The sequence below is a fragment of the Rhododendron vialii genome, chromosome 10a (assembly GCF_030253575.1).
Source record: "Rhododendron vialii isolate Sample 1 chromosome 10a, ASM3025357v1".
Classification (NCBI taxonomy): Eukaryota; Viridiplantae; Streptophyta; class Magnoliopsida; order Ericales; family Ericaceae; genus Rhododendron; species Rhododendron vialii.
Genome location: NC_080566.1, coordinates 33,992,036 through 34,011,598, shown reverse-complemented (window position 1 = coordinate 34,011,598; position 19,563 = coordinate 33,992,036). Strand labels below are relative to the sequence as shown.

Here is a 19,563-nt window from a genome sequence, read left to right as displayed (position 1 = left end):
CCATGGGCACCACCAAGTAATTTTGCCAATCCAATAGACAATTCAATAATTGTTCAATGGGCTTGGAACACCGCTATCTAATTATTCGACGTATGGTGCTTTTTGCACATTACATACTATCCATGCATGAAATACTTACGTTTGTATACACATTCATAAATATAGTAGTAATATATGTTCATGTTTTTGTTTGCTATTTATCTTTCTCCTGCCTCCCGTCCATGTCAAATGTTGGAAGAATATGTTACTCCATCATGAGAGAGAGAGAGAGAGAGAGAGAGAGAGAGAGAGAGAGAGAGAGAGAGAGAATTAGAGAGAAATGGGAATCAGGGTCGGCCCACTCTTTTTCTCGTCCTGTCACCGTCTCCTTACTTTTAGATTCGAGTGCCCTAATCGCTCTCATAAAGATTGAAATATTGTTTGTATTAATTAGTAGTCGAAAAATAAAAATGAACTAGTACACAGTGGGAATCCATTGGCAGATACACATTCGATTTTACTATCTTATCCGTCTAATGGAATAAATAACGATAGCAAAGGGTCAAAAAATTGATAAGTAGCCGTTATGGAACCTTGAATACTTGTGCATGCCCGTGAACATCAGTATTCAACAAATTGATTCAATCCAAATCGTGAGTTAATTTAGAGTGCATTTTGGACAAGGTGAATTTTTTCTTAGGTCAATGGGTATTATCGATGGATAGTCAATTTGTGTTTATTTTTTATAAAATAAATAAAAATAAATAACTATTCATTTTGATCAAAAAAATTAAAAAATTAAAAAAGAAATGGACTGCAATACTCTACACAAGACGCATCAAAGACATTGAATACTAACTTTTTCTTTCTAAATTTCATCGTGTTCAATGGAATTATTGGGGCTTTTGATCATAATTTTGCACCTTTTAGCTTTTGATCGTTAAGACAAATAAGTTGTCCAAAAAACATTGCCGCGATTCAGAAATAATACTACCAAAAAACCAATGATAGAAACAAGAACCACGGCAAAGAAAGAGAGAGGATGTAATGAGGACCACTTTGAATGAAATAAAGACTTCCAATTGTGTTTCAAAAAAAAAGCAGCACATCCCTGACACCGGCCTCTATCTCAAACCCCACCTCCAGAGGGAAAATAGTAATTTTTCTGCAGGGTTGATACTATGTAAAAACATACTACTAGATAAAAGGGGGCTTGGCCCTTTTGTATCTCTTTCTTTAAACTCCTCTCTTCATCATTAACCACTTTAGGGTTAGTTTGGTTGTTAGGAAAAGAAATACTCCACTGGACGGAGTAAGGAAAATAGGAGTACTTAATAAGGAAAGTATGTGAAAATGTCAATTAAGCAAATGGTAGGGAAAAACTTCAATACACACCTCCTACTTTTGAAAAATGTTACGCCTCTCAATGGTTAAAGGAGCATATGGTATGCACCCTTTATAGGTGTTACGTTTATTGGGTAAAATGTTACGCCAATGTTATGCTTCTCAATGATAAATGTTACGTATGCCATCTATTGTATCCCCCAAAAAGTGTGTATTGTGCTTATTACTCTATTTTGTTATTTTCTTGTCTCTTTCTCCACCAAACAAAACAATAGCAAGGAACCATAAGAGTTTCCTTTGGTGGTCGAGGCCTGAAGCTAAGGGTTTGCTTCCTTTCAGGTACTATCAATTTCTTAGAGGTCAATTCAAACAAAATATTGTTCTCGCTTAAATTGGGACTCCCGCAAGTAACCAATGGAATTAGTTTTTCAGAATTAGTTTAGCTGCGCGTAAACAGAGTCGGACACCTGCGTTATCAAGAAACAAAAGAGTAGAAAAGTGATGTTCTCTCATTTCCCTTCTTACCCCTCACTTTCTCCTTCCAAGCAGGCTATTATGTTCTTTGTTTTTTTTTTTTGTTTTTTGCCCTTCTCTGTTTTTAGAAGGTTTATTTTGTTATTTGAAATTAAATTCTGTCACGTACTACTCCCTCTTAAGATTTTGGAAAAACAAAGGCACATCACATATGAGTACTGCTAGGTGTACCGACCATTTTTGGACCGAAACCGTACCGACGGCCGCGCGCGGCCGTCTCCGGCCACCGGACGGCCGATCCGAGCCGTCCAAAAATTTTAAAAAAAAAAACCGAGGGGCCCCGCGCGGGAATTAACGTCATCCGATGTGTGTAGGGTGCTTGATCTAAACACCCTATTTTTCGTGTATATATGTATACACGAAAAATAGGGTGTTTAGATCAAGCACCCTACACACATCGGATGACGTTAATTCCCGCGCGGGGCCCCTCGGTTTTTTTTTTTAAAATTTTTGGACGGCTCGGATCGGCCGTCCGGTGGCCGGAGACGGCCGCGCGCGGCCGTCGGTACGGTTTCGGTCCAAAAATGGTCGGTACACATAGGATTTTCGCATCACATATGGTAAGAAACCTTCCTACCGGCCACCGGCCAAGTTTTGATCAACTCTTTTCATTTGTCAAGTCGGGTTCGTGTATTAAGAAATCATCAATGCTAACCTCACATGCTTAGCTAGATAAGTCAATGATACTGACCCTAACAAGACCTCTTATGATAATGATTACTGACCCTAATTCGGAAGTCGGCTTTTGGTTTTTTATGTTCACCCTAGGCAAATTGCAAAAATGCTACAGGGACCGATTGTGGGGGGACCGAATTCGGACCGACGGCCGCCGGCGGGCCGTCTCCGGCCACCGGACGGCCGATCCGAGCCGTCCAAAAATTTTAAAAAAAAAAACCGAGGGGCCCTACGCGGGAATCAACGTCATCCGAGGTGTGTAGGGTGCTTGATCGGAGCACCCCTTTTCGTGTGTATATGTATATATAACACTCGGCAAATTGCAACCAACTCTGTTACGAAACCGGCCGGGTGTACCGACAACTACACGGGGTCCACTCCGGGCTTCAATAGAAGATTGGCTTGAGCACCTACATATATCGAATTGAGCTGATTTTTCACGAGCCCACTCATTTTTTTTAAAATTATTGAATGACTCAGATCATTCGTAAGGGGCCCGGAGTAGGTCCCGCGTGACCGTCGGTACTTCTGGTTGGTGTGTTCGATCGGTATCCTTAGGTTTCTCGAATAAGCCACGCATGCGCTTGTATGGCTTAGCTGGGTCCCAACACACCATTCCCACTGATTACTAACCTCTCCAACTTGTGGATTTGAACTTCCACCACACCATTTTCTTCTATTGCTAATTAACCCCTTCTATTTCTGTCAAAAACTTATGATCCACAATAAGTATCTTATGATCGATGCATTTAGAACATTGATGTGTATCTCTAAACATATCTTATGTTTAAATAAAGCTTACGGTCATTAAGTTTCACCGTTTAAAGGAATTAACATATTGGACCATAATTCTAAACAACGATTACTTGAAATCATTGGATTAAAATTACTTGAATCGATCATTCAACACCTTTGAAGGTGGATTTTAAGAAACAAAGGTTGTAGATAGAATAAGCTATTCTCGTGACATCTTTTACAATTGAAAAGCTAGGCCAACACATTCTTATAGTAATCAGAGACGATTTCTATAAATTTAAGATTCTAGTGATCAAAATGACCAAACACGTACTTTAGAGAATATATATTGATGTTTTTATTAAACATTTCCTTCACAAGTTATAACCGTCACTGTGTTAAACAAATCGACAAGAACTATAAACTTTAGAGATGAACTGACCAGATTAAAACTTGGAGGACCATAGTGACATAAAACGCATAATTTAAGGACCATCGGTATTTTTTAACCTAATACATATGAGTCAACCAAGCTTTTAGCCAGATCCTATCCCTTTGATTTATGCACCAAGATCTACAAAGTAAACCGCTTGAATCTCCATATGAGATCCTAAAGAAGCTTCAATTTGCAACACATGAGAGAGATCGTCACATGATATCGTCCTTTCCATATGGAGTACTAAAAGCAAATAATGCAAGAAGGAAAGCTCATGTTTTCTAGGCATGAGTACAATCAGCCTTGACCAAAACAATCTTCAAAGGGCATTGATATAACTTGAGATGATTGGTGCATGTGAGGTGATGCAGGTTTGCATCAATTTGTGGCTTTTATTGAGCTTAATGCTAAATAACCAAAGTACCCTTTTTCGGGAGCTAAAAAAAAAAAAGGCTAAGAAATCAATCACTGCTTATGCTGTGTTTGGTTTGGGCTGACACGTACAGTCAAAAAGCTTGCTTCAAAAGCATATCCCCATCTTCCTTCTAAAATGGAATATATTCGCTTTTTCTCTCTTCACAAAATTCTGGCCTTATGCTAAGACCACACCCATACCTCCCTCCATCATGGGCTTGTGTACTACTGCTATGTTTTGGAGCAACGCTACTCCCACCGTTCTGTTTTTCCGCTACTCTCATCGGAGCACTTAATCTCATCTTTCGTTTCGGCAATGGTCTGGATTATAAACTTTTCTCTATAAGAATTTTCTTAAAATTCGGACCATCCGAAACACTTTTGGACAGTAGAATTGAGAGCGGTAGGGGAGCGGTGAATGAAAACGATGGTGGTAGACTTTTTGTATGTTTTGTGACAATTGCATTACACTGCCTAAAATTTGAGGCCCATGTGGCCCTAAAGACAACATCCCGAATTCAAAAAATTGATCTAAGTCATTCACTTTGTAAAACTCAACGAGTAAAACATGGTTGTAAAAACTCAATGGAATTTAATTATTTTGAAGTGCATTATCAAAATCTTATTTTTGGTGCATTTTTTTGCAAAATGTTAGTCCACCATATAATTTGCCCGTAAACTTTGTGTAGTGATGATGCCAAAACCGTTTTTATTAATACCAAAACTATCTTGCATAAAATGTTTGTACCATTGTACGGTACAAGACTCTTATGAACTAAAACGTCGGCATTATCATTTTTCATAATTTTTTGTCATTTGATGTGGTCGCCATATAAGGAGTGGATGTTTTTCCTTTGATTGAGATGACAAGTGGAACCTAATAACACCAAAAAGTCATCAACACCATATCAAAAATGCGATTAAAGGGGGAAAAAAAAGTGAATATCTTTCTAGGGAACCCTAAGTAATTTTGTCCATTACAATAAGACAAGTATGGGATTTCTTTGATTTTGCTTTTGTTTAGTGATAATCAATGGATATCTAGGGTGACAATTTGCGCGTGCAAAAGTGCAAGATATGGGCTATTTTGAAATCTATCAAAAGATATGGGTAATCTAAACATGCATGCTTTTTCCCAAAATAAATTTCAGAGGCTCCATGATTTTGACCTTAATTGAAATCTATCTGAGGTATCAATCAAATCACCAAATTAATGGAGAAGAAATCACATCCCACCATAGAACAAAATCAATGGGCTACTTGGCCCACTTCTTGCTGTTAGAACTAACGAGAAGCATTTTTATAACCATGCTTATCTATATTATTATATATTAAAAAGTATGTAATTATCAAAAATATAAAAGGAAGCTCTCCTTAACTCTCTCTCCTACATGCGATTTTCTCATTTTATTTATTATTTTATACTCCTACTTTGCAAAAATATAAGATATATACTTTATTTTGCTTGAAAAAGAAATTACGTTTAATCAAGAACCTCATAAATAAGTATTTTCTTTTTGCTTGAAACCTATCATCTTTCTTTATTTGTTTTTTTATTGTTGTGAAATTTCCTAATGTTTTTGCAAGACAATATATAGGAGTACACACTTATACAAACGTATGCAAGAAATCAATTTTTTCAAAAGGACACATTTTTTCTTGAACAATTTTCATAAGGACACATGTTGACCTATTAATGCACATCACAACATGGAAAGGTTTTCAATATTTTTTTTTCTATCTCCATGTATCAAACAGGCATGATGCTAGTATGAGTTAAAGAATTTGTAAAGGTGCATACTAACTAAGGAAGCCAAGCCGAGGTTTTAGGTGTTCGAACTCAAATCGAGCCCAAATATTTGTCCTTGAGCTACTCGATTAGTATTTGAAACTCAAGCACAATTAGAGTGCTAAACAAGCCTTTAATTTGGTTATGGTTTTATCAATAACTCAACCGAACCACTGCATTGCCATTCCTACCCTTAAGGCAATATGTCGCAAGCATTACTAACGATTTGCCTTTGCAATACGAGCTGTAGTGAACATACTATTGTGAAATGAGCCGAGCCGAGCCGATCTTTAGAGTGTTGAGATTGACTCGTTTACTACGCGAGCATAAAACTCGAGCTCGAGTTTGGCTCAATTATTAAACGAGCTGAGCCTTCGTTTTGCAGCTATCAGCTATGTCACTATGCTCCACTCTGGCCCGCCTATTTGAGTCGCCATTGAGCTTTCATTTCTTGAAGCTCTGTTAATGCAAATGATGCAGCTATGTAATTTTATCTCTTCAAGTGCCCATCAATTGAGGCAGAATTACAAAGGTCTCATGCTGTTACAATCTTTCTCCATTGGCCCTTAATGAAAAAGCACAGTCAACAAGATAGCTAAGCAGGCGAGTGGCCGTTCCTCTCGGTAAACGATGACTCAGATCTTAATTCGAGCAACAAAACGGATAGATTTTTATGCGCTCGGATTTTATCCGAACCGTCCGTGCCGAGATGAACGGCCGCTCGGCACCGCTGCTAAGCACACCTTGCTTGGCAGCATATCCCAATCCCAACAAGATGGGTCAAGAGTCCAACTCTGCCCTAGCCTCCCATCCCATGTGTTAAAAGACCAGACCATAGCCAACCACATAGAGTTTATGCATATGTATATAAACACCATTTCCCAACATATATAGTCCTCGCAAAATTTTATTTATGTCCTATAATTTCAATTCAATCGATTTGAATCTTATCCTTTTTCTATTTGAATGTGGTCTATATATCTGTCATTTTCTTTTAGATTTTCGAACCAAAAAACAACCCGTTGCGTGACCATTTTTTCCAGGTATTTTAGACTTTTCGTAACGTCATCCCCAGAAGAGAAAATAATTACTTGCACCAATGGTCCCTATATTTTTGAATTCCATGTGGTTCTTTTTGTTTCAGATGTACCTCATTTTTTGTTTGAAATAGCCATGGATATGAAAACCCCAAGGGGCGGGAATGGGAAAAACAATAAGTACTTGTCTTTTCATGAGGTCACATGTTCAAATCCCATGGATGCCAAACGTTCCAAACCTTGGGGCCACTTAGAGGATTCGCCTAGCTGTTAACTAAAGCAAAATTGCACTAAAAACTGTGGGGACCAATGACGTTATTTTACCCCCATACAGTAACTTGCTTGTGTCTTATATAATGTCACACATGCATCCTCTGATTGGGGGACCTTTGGCAACAGAGACATACTAGGTAAAAAAGTCCTCCAAAAAATGCTGTGGGGACTAAAACTTACACCATTTTTGCAGTCCAATTGATAGGAACTAGTCTGTCAAAGGATTTTGAGGGAGGACCAGATAGAGTCACGGGGATACCTGAACAATTGACTCAATGGCATGTTCTCTACCATGCCATGCCAAAGTAGCTAGGGTTATGATTTTCGCACTTTTCCTTTACCCGTTTGCACTCCGTTTTTTTTTTTTTTTTGCTGTTTTCATGTTGAATCACAAGTTTATCGTGTCGTGTATGCAAAAGTAGTCTAAAACGATTAGATTAAAAGTTAGTTTTCGAATTTCAGATAAATAAAGAAAAAAAGTGTAGATAGATAAAAAGAAAGTGCGAAAATTAATTCGCCCAAGGTTGTAGAATCCATGAGGTTTCTGACCATTGTGAAAAGTTTAAGGTTCTTATTTTTTAAGTACTTATTTTCCGTTTTACGAGACAGATCGTTCTCTCACGATACTAGGAAATAAATACTATTTTCCTCAGTAGAACGGGCCAAAAATCCACTATCCTAAAAGAGGTAGGCCGAAAATCCTAATCATGGACCAAGTTTTGGGCCTGGCGGAGAGTTAGGTGAGCCCAGTTACTCGAACGGTCTGGCCCAAAGATGTACTGAGCTTAGAGGGTTCGGCCCATAATCTTCCTCAAAAGAGGAAGGCTTCCTTTCACATGGACTAAATAAACAGCTGTGGAAGGCATCGTTAATAGATTTGAGGTGCAGGCTGGCCCAAATATGCGCTGAGCCCGATGTTCTCGGTCCATATTACCCGGGGGAAAGACATCATTCTGCTATGAGCAATGGCATACAGTATACAATACCAACAATGCGAAGAGCAGATACAAACGGATTGAATTCTGAAACTGTCTACCGAAATAAGTAGGTGAGTAATCAAGAAGAACCTGCAGACTAAGCTGTGAATTATGTTGCAAAAACAGAGCGGGTTGCTGACGGATTGAGGAGGAGCTTTGCTTCAACTGACAATATCACCAAGTAGGAAGAAACCCTTCCAGACTACGGTATAGCTGTATTACGAAATGCAGTGCGAAATTGACACCAAGTGATGCACTTCTGGAACAAAATGATGCATGGATCTTAAGAATAGGCCACATTTCCAAGCATCTTGTACTTAGCTGCTGCAAAAGCACCCGACCAGTTAATTACTGAAACGCTATATAGCAGCAATTACAATCGTTCAGAAACTCAATTTTGACTGAATAATATGTAACATCTGCATTATTAAAAGCAATGCGAAAAAAAAACCAGTACCCAAAGAAATATGAATACAAGCTAAGAAGCCAAATGAGTTGGTAGTTTTCAAAATCACAACAATGTGGACTGGAAGCAAACAAAATTTCGAAAACCAAATGTCTGTCATCAAAAAACGTCCCCAGCAATAAACTGCACTGTCAACTAGTTTCATCTCTATACCAAACCAGAAGAATGTTGTTCAATCTTTACACCAGATGCTTTGAGAGCAATATAACATCGACCCTATAAATATGAGCTTTGCCCAATATCACACGAATAAGTTGCGGGCATCCAGAGCATCCCTTAGACACTTCACTGCACTGTCATAGTTGAGGAAACTCATGAACCAAAATTCGTGGTTATCAACAGATATAACCTGGATGTATTTTTCAGCAGGTTTTGCTCTGCTTGTTGAAGGGTTAATGGCTTTGAGCTGATGTAATGGGATTATTACCTATAAGTATCAGAGCAAATGTACAAAGTGTCAGTACATGTTGCAAGATAGTAAGAGATTACGATTTAATTCTAATAGAGACAATAAACACATAATATGCAAAGAAATGTTACCCACATAGCATATGTATCTACGCACATAAACAGATTTCCGGGGTTAAATCTCAAAATTTCACGTTGAAATTCATAGTAGTAGTGGGATCGTTCTTATCTGGTGCTGATTAGGAATCAGCACAGGTTACTTTGCCGGATCAAAAAAAATAAAATAAAAAGCACCGGTTACTCTATTAGCAATAACATGATGACGTCGCTAGGTTCTATTACTAAGAAGAGTGAGTTACTATTCTCATTAGCAGTAATTGACCACCTTGGCAACACAACGATTCAAACTCATTGAGAAGTCTTGGACAGTGAGTTAATTCTTTCCTTTCGCCTTTGTTTCTTTCCCTTATTCCAAATACTATTCTTGTTTCCGTGCCCAAAACAACCACAATTCATACTGTAGGCAGAAAGATGTAGGACGGTTATGGACACTTAATGCCACCTACAATTGGAATCATGGTGGTTTTCGGTGGGGAACCTAAATAGTACTTGGCGTGATTGCACATAGAAGAAGATACAAAAGAATGAGAAGACGAGGAGAGAAGAGTGCTTCACCCTCGCAAGGGTTAGGTGATTCTGTAAGGACCACAGCCCTAATCACGATGACTGCAACCTCGATACTCAAATTTCATAATCAGCTCTATTCATAAAAGATTACATCGATATTTATAAGCCCTAAAATAGTTATTCTAATTTCTAGAAGTCTTGATAGAATGAAACTAACGTGTTTCACTGAAGCTAATAATTAAAGGATACATTGAATTAAAATTGTGAACGAACCTAATGTGTACATTGAATATAATTACGTGACATGCAACAAATTAGATGTGTTTAAGATATCCAAATGTATCTTCATGCAACTACTCGATTCATGATGTGCCTTAAATGGAACGATCCTTGAACGACCAATGCTGCCCGTGATTATGATCTTTGCAATTTTACCAAAACACCCTCATATACCAATCATTCTCCCTTCATTGGAAAAAACTCGACCTCGAGTTTTGTAATGTCTAAGTATGAAAATTGAGGAGCGTCGGAGTTTCAACCATTCAAACCGATCTTTTGGAAGCAACAAGGAGAAGGCCCAAAATGCCAAACTTCTTATCACCCCATTGGCTCAATCCAACTTATGTGGAATAACAAACTCAATGTGGACATTTTTCATCTCCGGAAAAGAATGGAGTTCAGCCTTTACTTGCTCTGCTTTGGATTTCCCAACTTGTAAATCTTCATAACTATGCTCGTTCATGCCTTCAATGTCTGCGGCATTAACTTTTGCCTCCTTGAGATGCAAGTTATGATCACGATGTTGTTGCTTACATCTTTCATTTTCACCATTACCTTCAACACTTGTCTTCTCGATGTCCCTTGTACCATGGTTAGCATCCAGTTTGTTGGTTTCTTCAATCACATCATTAGGTCCATAAGCTTCCCCTAGAAGACCACCCATCAATCTCTGTAGTTATGCTTTCATCTCTGTTACCTAACTTACTAACGTAGCAACATCACTTTTCAATGTATCAAAACGTGCTAAGTAGCCTGAAGGTTTTTGTAAAGGGCATCAACCTTGGAATTTAGTTCATTATTCGTCACCGTCATAAGGATGCAGGATCAAGCTCTGATACCAAACTGATGTAGGACGGTTTTAAGACAATTTGAGTATTGTTGCCTACAGTATGAATCATGGTGATTTTATGTAGGGGAAAAAGAATAGAATCTGGAGTAAGTGAGCAAAGAAAAGTGAAAGGAAAGAATGAAAAGATGAAGAAAGCAAAGAGTGATTCACCCTCGTAAAGGTTAAGGAATTTCTGCAAGGACCGCACCAATCACAATGACGCAACCTCGATACTGAAATTCAATAATCAACTCTGTTCATAAAATGAAAGATTACATCCATGTTTATAAGCACTAAATATGCTATTCTGCTTTATAGAAGTCTAGATAGACTGAACCTCATGTGTTTCAATGAACCTAATATTTAATGGATAGATTGAATAACACTTGTGAATAAACCTAATGCGTACATTGAACATAATAATACAATGAATCTAACAATTACCACATGTAATGAATTAACATGTGTGTTAATGTATCAAAATGGATATTCATGCAACTACTAGAATCACGATGACCCTTGAATGGCCAATCCTTGAATGACCCATGCTGTCCCTGATTATGATCTCTGCAATTACCAAAATACCTTCATCTACCAATTTACTGTTTTTGTGTTGTGTTGACCTCATCAGTTTAGTTAAGTAGATTTCGAAAGTACGGAAAAAGGTAAAACAAAACTCACCATGATTTTTAAATGCTTAAGATTGCAAGAAATTAAAGAGATGATGTCATGATCTGTAAAGGTTCAAGATTGCAATAAAGTAAAGAAGAAAACTAACTCGTACAGGCATTGCATTTAAACTACATCACAGTCCCTAAAGATAAAAATTTCCGAATGTTTACGTAGACTCTTAAACGACCTGATTGCAGGCATTGAACTTACGCTGCTCCAAGACTAGGACTACATATTTTATGTTAGTTCTAAAATAGTAAAATTTATTTAATCAACTGAAAACTAGATAATATAACTTGACACTTGCTACAGAATGTTGAATTCAGTACAACAAACTCCCAGCAATTCTAAACGTCAAACCGAATGCCCTTGATACTTAATAACTACCGAAGGATATGTAAAATCACGCTACAACATACTCAGAATATATTCTTTCTAGCTGTCGAGTTAATAAAGTTAAAATTGGCTTCGAATTTAATCTTTTTCTCAAGCTTCTTATACCCTGCATCTTATATTCCCCTACAACAATGTGCAAACTCCGTTGCTTCGTACTTTACATCTATTTAGGACACACATTTCACACATCTCTTAAACGGAACTAATAAGTATAGGAACATAGCCATGTCATCACATCAACAACAACAACAGAACCCATGTCCCCAATCATTGGGGGTATGAGCGGGGGAAGATTCAAGACAGACCTAACCTCTGGCAATATGCACAAAGTGGCTATTCTCAGAAAACCATTGAAAGAGTGGCCCCCCATACCTGTTTTGCTACGGAACCATGCCCCCAAATCAAAGCCAAAATGACATCAGAGAGGGCAGGCCAAGAGACCCAATTCAATTTCTGTGCACATTACCATGCTTCCTTCATTGATAGTCCGGAGCATCGGTATGCACAATAGTTGGGTCATGACATAGGTTCCAAAAATCCACCAAGTCCTCCCCTGGTAGCAACCGAAGATTTTTCTTTCAAGCCTGTATTGTGATTTTAAGGACATACCCAAACCTAGAGATCCCAAACTCAGTACATAGTTGTGGACCCGGACTAGGTATTACAAGCACATCTTGTTCAAAAGTGGTGAAAGGATGAGAGTACTAGGTAACACAGACACTTAGAGATAACACAGTCACTTAGAGATTGTTGAGAGGACAATGTCACCAAAACCAGCCACACTAAATATAAGTTCCATTCTGTATCAACCATACTAAAGGCTTTTCCTGCCGCTAACGGAGAAACAGAGCATCAAGAAACTTCCATATTCAAAGTCCAAAACCAGCAAGACGTAACTTCTTTGAATTTCGTCAAGTAAGACATGCATGTCAAACTTGAACAAAGTTGCAAATAGATGAGAGGGTCAATAAATTATTTGAAGATGTAATGCGGCGAATCATATGGGTGGTCCAAAACTCCATCATAGCGAAGCCACCATGATTTAGAGTCTTATGTGAACCCAATAACCATACAATTGTTGAAATCCTGACAAACTCCGGATGGCGTGTGTAAATCAAGGTTTTCTTCCAAAGTAGGATTCTCTTACACAAATCCTGAGTCGAAACCTCAAGGATAAAAAATATGCTAGGGACGTGTACAAAGGGATCCAATCTAATGAAGTACATGGCAGCATAAGATACTTGAGGTATCTGGTAGTCTATGAGTCATGAACATGGGTACTTTTTACTATATAGGCTCCACACTCATGATATATCGGAAAGGCAGAATACTTAAAAATTACAAAAGTTATACTGGCAAAAGAATTAGTTAAATTTCTTAGTGATTAAATTGCAAACCGATGTGGATCGAAGAAAGACTCAACAAGCTAACTTCATCTGTATACAAAATAAAATACCATTTTGGCTAGGGTATGACAATACACTGCGTCTTTGGTATGGCAAACACTAAAGGGGAAAACTATGGTACGCATACCATAAAACAAGTACACGGTACATGCGTAGGAGTACCATACAAAGTACGAGTACCAGTACGGGTACCACATGGTTTTAGCATACCTACTACCTATGCTACTGCTACATGACTGGTACTCCCACTTTACAGCAAACCTAACGGCAAGAGGCACTATTGGCGATGCATATAACAAGCTATTTTCTACCAATCACAATTAAATATGCATTTTTTGGATTGCAGTTATACATGTAATCTCTCCTACCACCCTTTGCAGTATACAACTTTCAGCTTTACCTAGGTAAATTTGAATGCTACAAGGGCTCATCCATACATACCTTATAATAGCTCCATTCGTCCTTGTCACCAGCTTTATATGACAAAGGATTGTCACTGGAAAATGCAAGCTTTGCTGTAGATACGTATAAAACTCCCATTACTGGACCAGCTGATGTGGAAAGGTAGCATGCATAGGAGTTTAGGAGTTGTTCCTCGGGAACTGTCTCGAACGTTTGTCTAAATATCTTCTCATAACCACCTTCGGCTATAACTTTTGTTCCTTGTGCAATTCTTCCCATGGCAGCATCCGCAAAACTAGGCGCCGTTTTTACTTAATTTAGCCAAAAAAAGAAAGAAAGAAAAGAAGAAGACTATTTTAATGATATATGCATCGGCAGAAACTTGCAAGATGTAATTTCTAGCAGAATGTAAAGAAATAATAAAATAGGAGAATAATTACAAGTTCCAAGGTACATGTCAAACTCCAAGGGCAAATGAAAATAAACAGCCAGAGAAGAACTATTGATTGATTACTTAAAAGAAGGAAACAGACATATTAAGCAACTTCAATTATATATCGTTATCCTTGTAAACGAGGAATGTTAAGGAGAACCTTCTCTTTCATTCCATTTGCATCAAAATACAACAGCACATAGCTTCCCAACGGCTAAGTTCCATAGCACAATTCTCCGTGGAGGGATCACAAGGTGTCAAAACGTTGATTGTTAGCTCTTACTGCCTCAATTCGGTGTGGATCCAAATACCAAATTGTACAGGTTCCATATACATTTTTGGAAAAACAACACTCCAGTGTAAAACCACTTTTGTGAGAGAAGCCCAAATGGCTTAAAAGCTATTTCAATAGTCTATAACCTTGTGTGTGGACATCTATAATCTGCAAAATTAACTTTCTTTTGCAGACCACAAGTAAAAAATACACCAACTTAATAAGCCAATCTGTGTCCGGGAGACAGTAAGCAAACACAGCCTCCAACTACGAAAACATATATTCTACATGTCATTGAGTATACAAGGGAGAAACAGAGATTCCCCCTCAACAAGCCAAAGCTGGTTAGTGTAAGACCCATAGGCAAAGAAGAACACAGCCACAACGTACGGAACGATAGTACATAATGTCAACGAGGCCAACCAAGGAGGATAGAGATTTCCCATCAAAGAGTAAATACAGCAGTTCAATTGACAACGTTAAGCACCAATTACTCCACTTTGTCATTATACTGCAACATTTTCACCCAAATTTTATTTAACGCCCCTGATTCCCATTAGCTTAGAAATAAAGAGCTATAAACATATAGAATTCATCCTACATATTATCCAAACTCCAAAGTGCCTTCTAGAATTAACTAATACAAATCCTTTATCATGCCTTGACTCCCTACCAACTCTTCTGTGCCTGAAATAAGTGCATGTTCTCCTCTTCAATGACTCCACAGAAGTTAAAGTAGAAAATCCGCATGGGACTCACACACGCCACATATAACCCAATTTTTTTTTGTTTTTTTGCCGTGTCCCCTGCCATGTTTATTTCTCTTATTTTGAGAATTGTAGTGTCCCATATCCATGTTTCCCGCCGTGTCCGTATCTGTGCTGCATTTTGTTGAACTTGTTTCAATGGGTGTACCGATCCAAACCATTCCCGAAAAAACCCTTGAACAGAAGATAGTAACACATTCAACATCCCTTATAACAACTAAATGTATTAAATCTTGGCAAAACTGGTAAAATATCTCCGCATGTCGCGTGTCAGAGTGTCCTACATAGATACAACTCTCTCTAGGAGTGTTGGTGCTTCATAGTTCCAACACAATTTGAAGTTGAAGCCTAATTTTTTTTCATTTAATCTGATGGGAGCAAACGCATTTTAGAACAATGGTTTCAAAAACAGAAGGAACTAAATGTAAAAGAGTGGAAAAGACTTACAGTGTTGCCATGTATTTCCGGCAAGATCCTCAGCCTTCTTTGTTGCTTCTCCTACCTTCTTTCCCCATCTCCCCAACACATCTCGAACCGTACTCACCGAATCTAGCCCCAAATAAACAAGAAAAAAACATAAAAATAAATCTCAATTCCTTGACAATTCGATTTCAAGGTGTCACCCCAAAAATGAGTACTGTAAAAATCCCATTTCAAAATTGAAAACAAGACATGAAAATTCGACTTCAGGATTGGAATGAGACTTCAAAATTTATTCTCAAGACTTGGAATGTTAGGAAAATCCTTGAAAATTCGATATTAACATAAGATAAATCCCAGTTGATCAACAACTTTTCTGAATTATCGATTCAACACCCCTCCAACAAACAAAACATAAGATCAAATGCAGATAGAAAATATTTCAAATATTTAAAATAGCTAGAAATAGGAAAAGGCGTTATTCAGCTTAAATTTGAGGAACGTGGGGAAAGTGAGAGAAACGAAAATGGGGGGAAAATGAGATGAAAATAAGAGGGGAATTGTACCATTAACAATTCTAGATACTTCTATTTTCTCTCCTCTTTCTCTTCAAACCGAACAATGGGGGCGAATTTTTTTTAATTTTCCCTTCCTTTTTCTTTCTCTTTACAAGTTCCAAAATTCAGAGAGAGAGAGAGAGAGAGAGAGAGAGAGAGAGAGAGAGAGAGAGAGAGATGACCTTTGATCGTGGCGGAGTAGGAGGAGGAGGGCGCAGGGGAGGAGGAAACGTAAGGGTTCGATCCGTGGCTGCGGACGCCTGCGGCGGTGGCGGATCCATAAGACGGCGCCGTCGCGGAGGAAGGGGAAGGAGATTCCATAACCAATTCCTCACTCCAAGTCACGGATTTCTTCGACTTCAACGTCCCTTTATTATTACTCTCATGCTCATCCTCATTATTATTACTGATTCCGTTTTCGCTGCCTCTACCAGTGCCTTTATTCCCATCCGGATCCGGTTTCGGATCCCCATCGTGGTCCGACGCGCTGTCCGCCCCCTGTTTATGGTCGCCGTTGGGCTGCTCCATCGTCTACCCTATGATCCGGATCTCGACGAAATGAATCGATAGCATGAGAGAGAGAGAGAGAGAGAGAGGGCGGCGAGTGGGGTGGCGCGTGGTGATGTGATTTTTGTAGGGCGGCTTTTGACCGTTCTAGTGTAAAAGGGGGTTAACGCGGGAAAGAGAAGAATGTGACGGTTGATGTTCCTTGGTCGGAGTTCGCTGGAATAATGGACGACTTTGACCGGTTCGGGGCCTACGTACGTTCCTACTAGGGCTGTTACTCGAAACCGAAAAAATCGGACCGGATCGAATTTTTTAAACCGGTTGAATAATTTCGATCCGGTTTCGGTTTATAAAATTTTATAAATCGAAAAAATAATTTCAATCCGATTTTATGTGTTTTAAAAACAGGTTGAAACTGGACCGGTTATATATATATATATATATATATATATATATATATATATATATATATATATATATAAACATAGGTGAGGAGTTGAATTATGGGTTTTTGGTTGATATTTTGTGGTGTATATTGGTCTAATAAATATATTTATTATATAAAAACTATTTTTATGGGCTTAATTATGTTTTTATGGGTTTTTTTTTAATGTATCTGGCTCAAAATTGATCCTTTTTTGTTGGGCAAAAAAAAAGGTTGAATTATAGATTTTTGGTTGATATTTTATGGGTTGAATTGTGAATTTTTTTGATGTGTTGAGCTAAAAATATGACTCATGAATAAAAACCGGATAAACCGGACCGAAACCGGTTGAACCGGTCGAAACCGGACCAGTTTTATCTCAACCGGTTCCGGTTTCTAAAAATCTCAAACCGGATAATCGGTTTCGATCGAAAAATACACCAAAACCGGTCGAAACGGACCGGTATCACCCCTTGTTCCTATGCTACTTTAATACGGAGCTGGGGGAGCTGCTGTCCCTTTAAGAGATAGCAGCCTGCTGTCTCGGCCAAGAGGGCTGTGCTCCAGTCTCGCTTCAATGATCGGAAATGTTCATCGTAGAGCTCGTCGAGTTGAACGAGTATATAAAAAGTCAGCTCGATCGGATATCATTAAATGCTTAATCGAAACCTTTTTGTCTTGAAAAGAATGGATCCAAAACACTGTATCAAATCTACTAGAATCTATTATTGGCCAGTTATATGTGTTCCGATCAGACACTTAAGAGCATCCACATTGTAATAAGCAAATTGGTATGGATAAGCAAACTTAACAACAATGTTAAAAAAATATCTCACATTGTAATAAGCAAAATTACAAGTTTTTTGGCAAATAACCAAATTCCACCTATTCCATAACTAAACTTAACAATTTTTACCAATAATCAAAACTCAATAACCAAACCTAATAACCAAATTCAAAACTAAAAAATTAAAAAACACCTCACATTAGAATTGTCTCGATTTGGTGTGGTCGGGTGCGTGATTAGAACTCGTTTGCAATTGGACATAGGTGCATTGCGTATTGTGGGAGAGTTTTTTATAGGGATACAAAAATAACCAATGTGGAGGTCAAGTTTATTAAGTTTGATTATGAACTAAATGGATAATCAAATGCTGACGTGACACATTTTTGTTATCGATTTTGATTATTCCCGTTGCGATGCTATAATGATATCCGATCAAACTGATTTTTTGCAAATTTGTTCATCTGGACAAGCTCTACGAAGTGAACGTTTTCGATCATCGTAGTAAGACCGGAGTGGGGCCCCCTCGGCCGAGACAACATGTTGTTGTCTCTTCAAGGGACAGCAGCTCCCACAGTCCCTTTAATACTCTTATCTTTTTCATTCCGAGAGTTTACCGTGAAAAATAAAAAAATCAATTATTTTCGTATATAATTTTTTAAATTTTTTTCTCACCAAATTAAGGTAATAATCGAGATCTTTAATACGGTGCAAAAAACTTTGAAAAATTATGCATGGAAGTAGTTGATTTTTTTATTTGAAAAATGCTAAGAGAGAAAAAGTGAGATTCTCAATATGGAACGGGGGAGTATTCATCCCCATAATTTTGGCGTCCTACGAAACCACGTGCGATTTTTAATTTAAAATTAATGTATTTTTTGGTATTTTTTTTCTTCAAAAGATCTCATTGAGATTTATTAAACAAAATTCATATCGGACAAAATTTTATTTCGATAAGTATTTTTAAACTTAAAAGTTACACGTAATTTCTTAGTGAACTAAAATTATGGGACGGAAGAACTATAAAAGGGAGAACATCAAGCATATGTGTCATTGTGTAGACAACGCGCATTGTGTATTGTCCACAATGCGCTAATAGTAGTAAATTCCAAATGATAATATGGCCAAATCAAGTCACTATGAGTTACTCCCTCCATTTCAATTTATTTTTTCAATTTTGGAACTTAACTTTTTAGGAAACATAATAATAATGATTGCAAGTGCTAAAATTTGCAGTATTTTTCCTTCAACTTTTTTGAAAAATTACTTTATTTAAGAAATGCAAGAGTAAAAAGAAATTTCATTCAGCCAAAAATTCAAATGGACAAAACAATTTGGGAAATGCAAAAGTCTAAAAGATGACAAACAAATTGGGACGGATGAGGTATTAACATTAAAGACAATCACATAGCGATAGAGCACTCATTGTAACCGACACCATTTTACAGGGAAAATTATTCAATATTCTGAGAGTATATGAACATCATACTCCCCTCTCTCACAAAATCTTATTGAGCGCTCTCATTGTAAATGGTAGGCTGTTGTATCGACCACGAACATACCATTGGGCGAGTAATGCAATATTTTTTGTGCGCGCGCTCTCTCTCTCTCTCAACCCTTCTTGCTTGGCATCCTGCTTGCAAAATATCCATGGATTCTGCCACACCCTGACCGCGTCGAAACTTTAGACCATTCCAGCTGCAAAAGACCTCTAGCCCA

General features: G+C 37.9%; 1 protein-coding gene and 1 non-coding gene across 4 annotated transcripts; both read right to left on the bottom strand.

Annotated features, from left to right (window-relative positions):
- Positions 1-8,173: 8,173 nt before the first annotated feature.
- On the bottom strand, positions 8,174-16,884 carry LOC131302388 (GLABRA2 expression modulator-like). Of its 3 annotated transcripts, none has more exons than XM_058328976.1 (4): positions 16,312-16,884; positions 15,600-15,701; positions 13,718-13,989; positions 8,174-8,517 (listed from the first exon to the last, which is right to left on the bottom strand). In XM_058328976.1, exons 1-4 carry the CDS (start codon positions 16,655-16,657, stop codon positions 8,368-8,370), a joined length of 870 nt encoding a protein of 289 aa, XP_058184959.1. In that variant the 5' UTR covers positions 16,658-16,884; the 3' UTR covers positions 8,174-8,367. The 3 variants fall into 3 exon arrangements, with proteins under 3 accessions (XP_058184959.1, XP_058184958.1, XP_058184960.1); XM_058328975.1 differs by lacking the exon at positions 8,174-8,517 and adding an exon at positions 8,589-9,086 and having other exon boundaries at positions 16,312-16,878; XM_058328977.1 differs by lacking the exon at positions 8,174-8,517 and adding an exon at positions 9,143-10,856 and having other exon boundaries at positions 16,312-16,882.
- LOC131305807 (small nucleolar RNA snoR100) lies at positions 12,244-12,352 on the bottom strand. Its single transcript, XR_009193365.1, has one exon. It is a non-coding gene; the product is annotated as a small nucleolar RNA snoR100 (small nucleolar RNA).
- Positions 16,885-19,563: the final 2,679 nt, after the last annotated feature.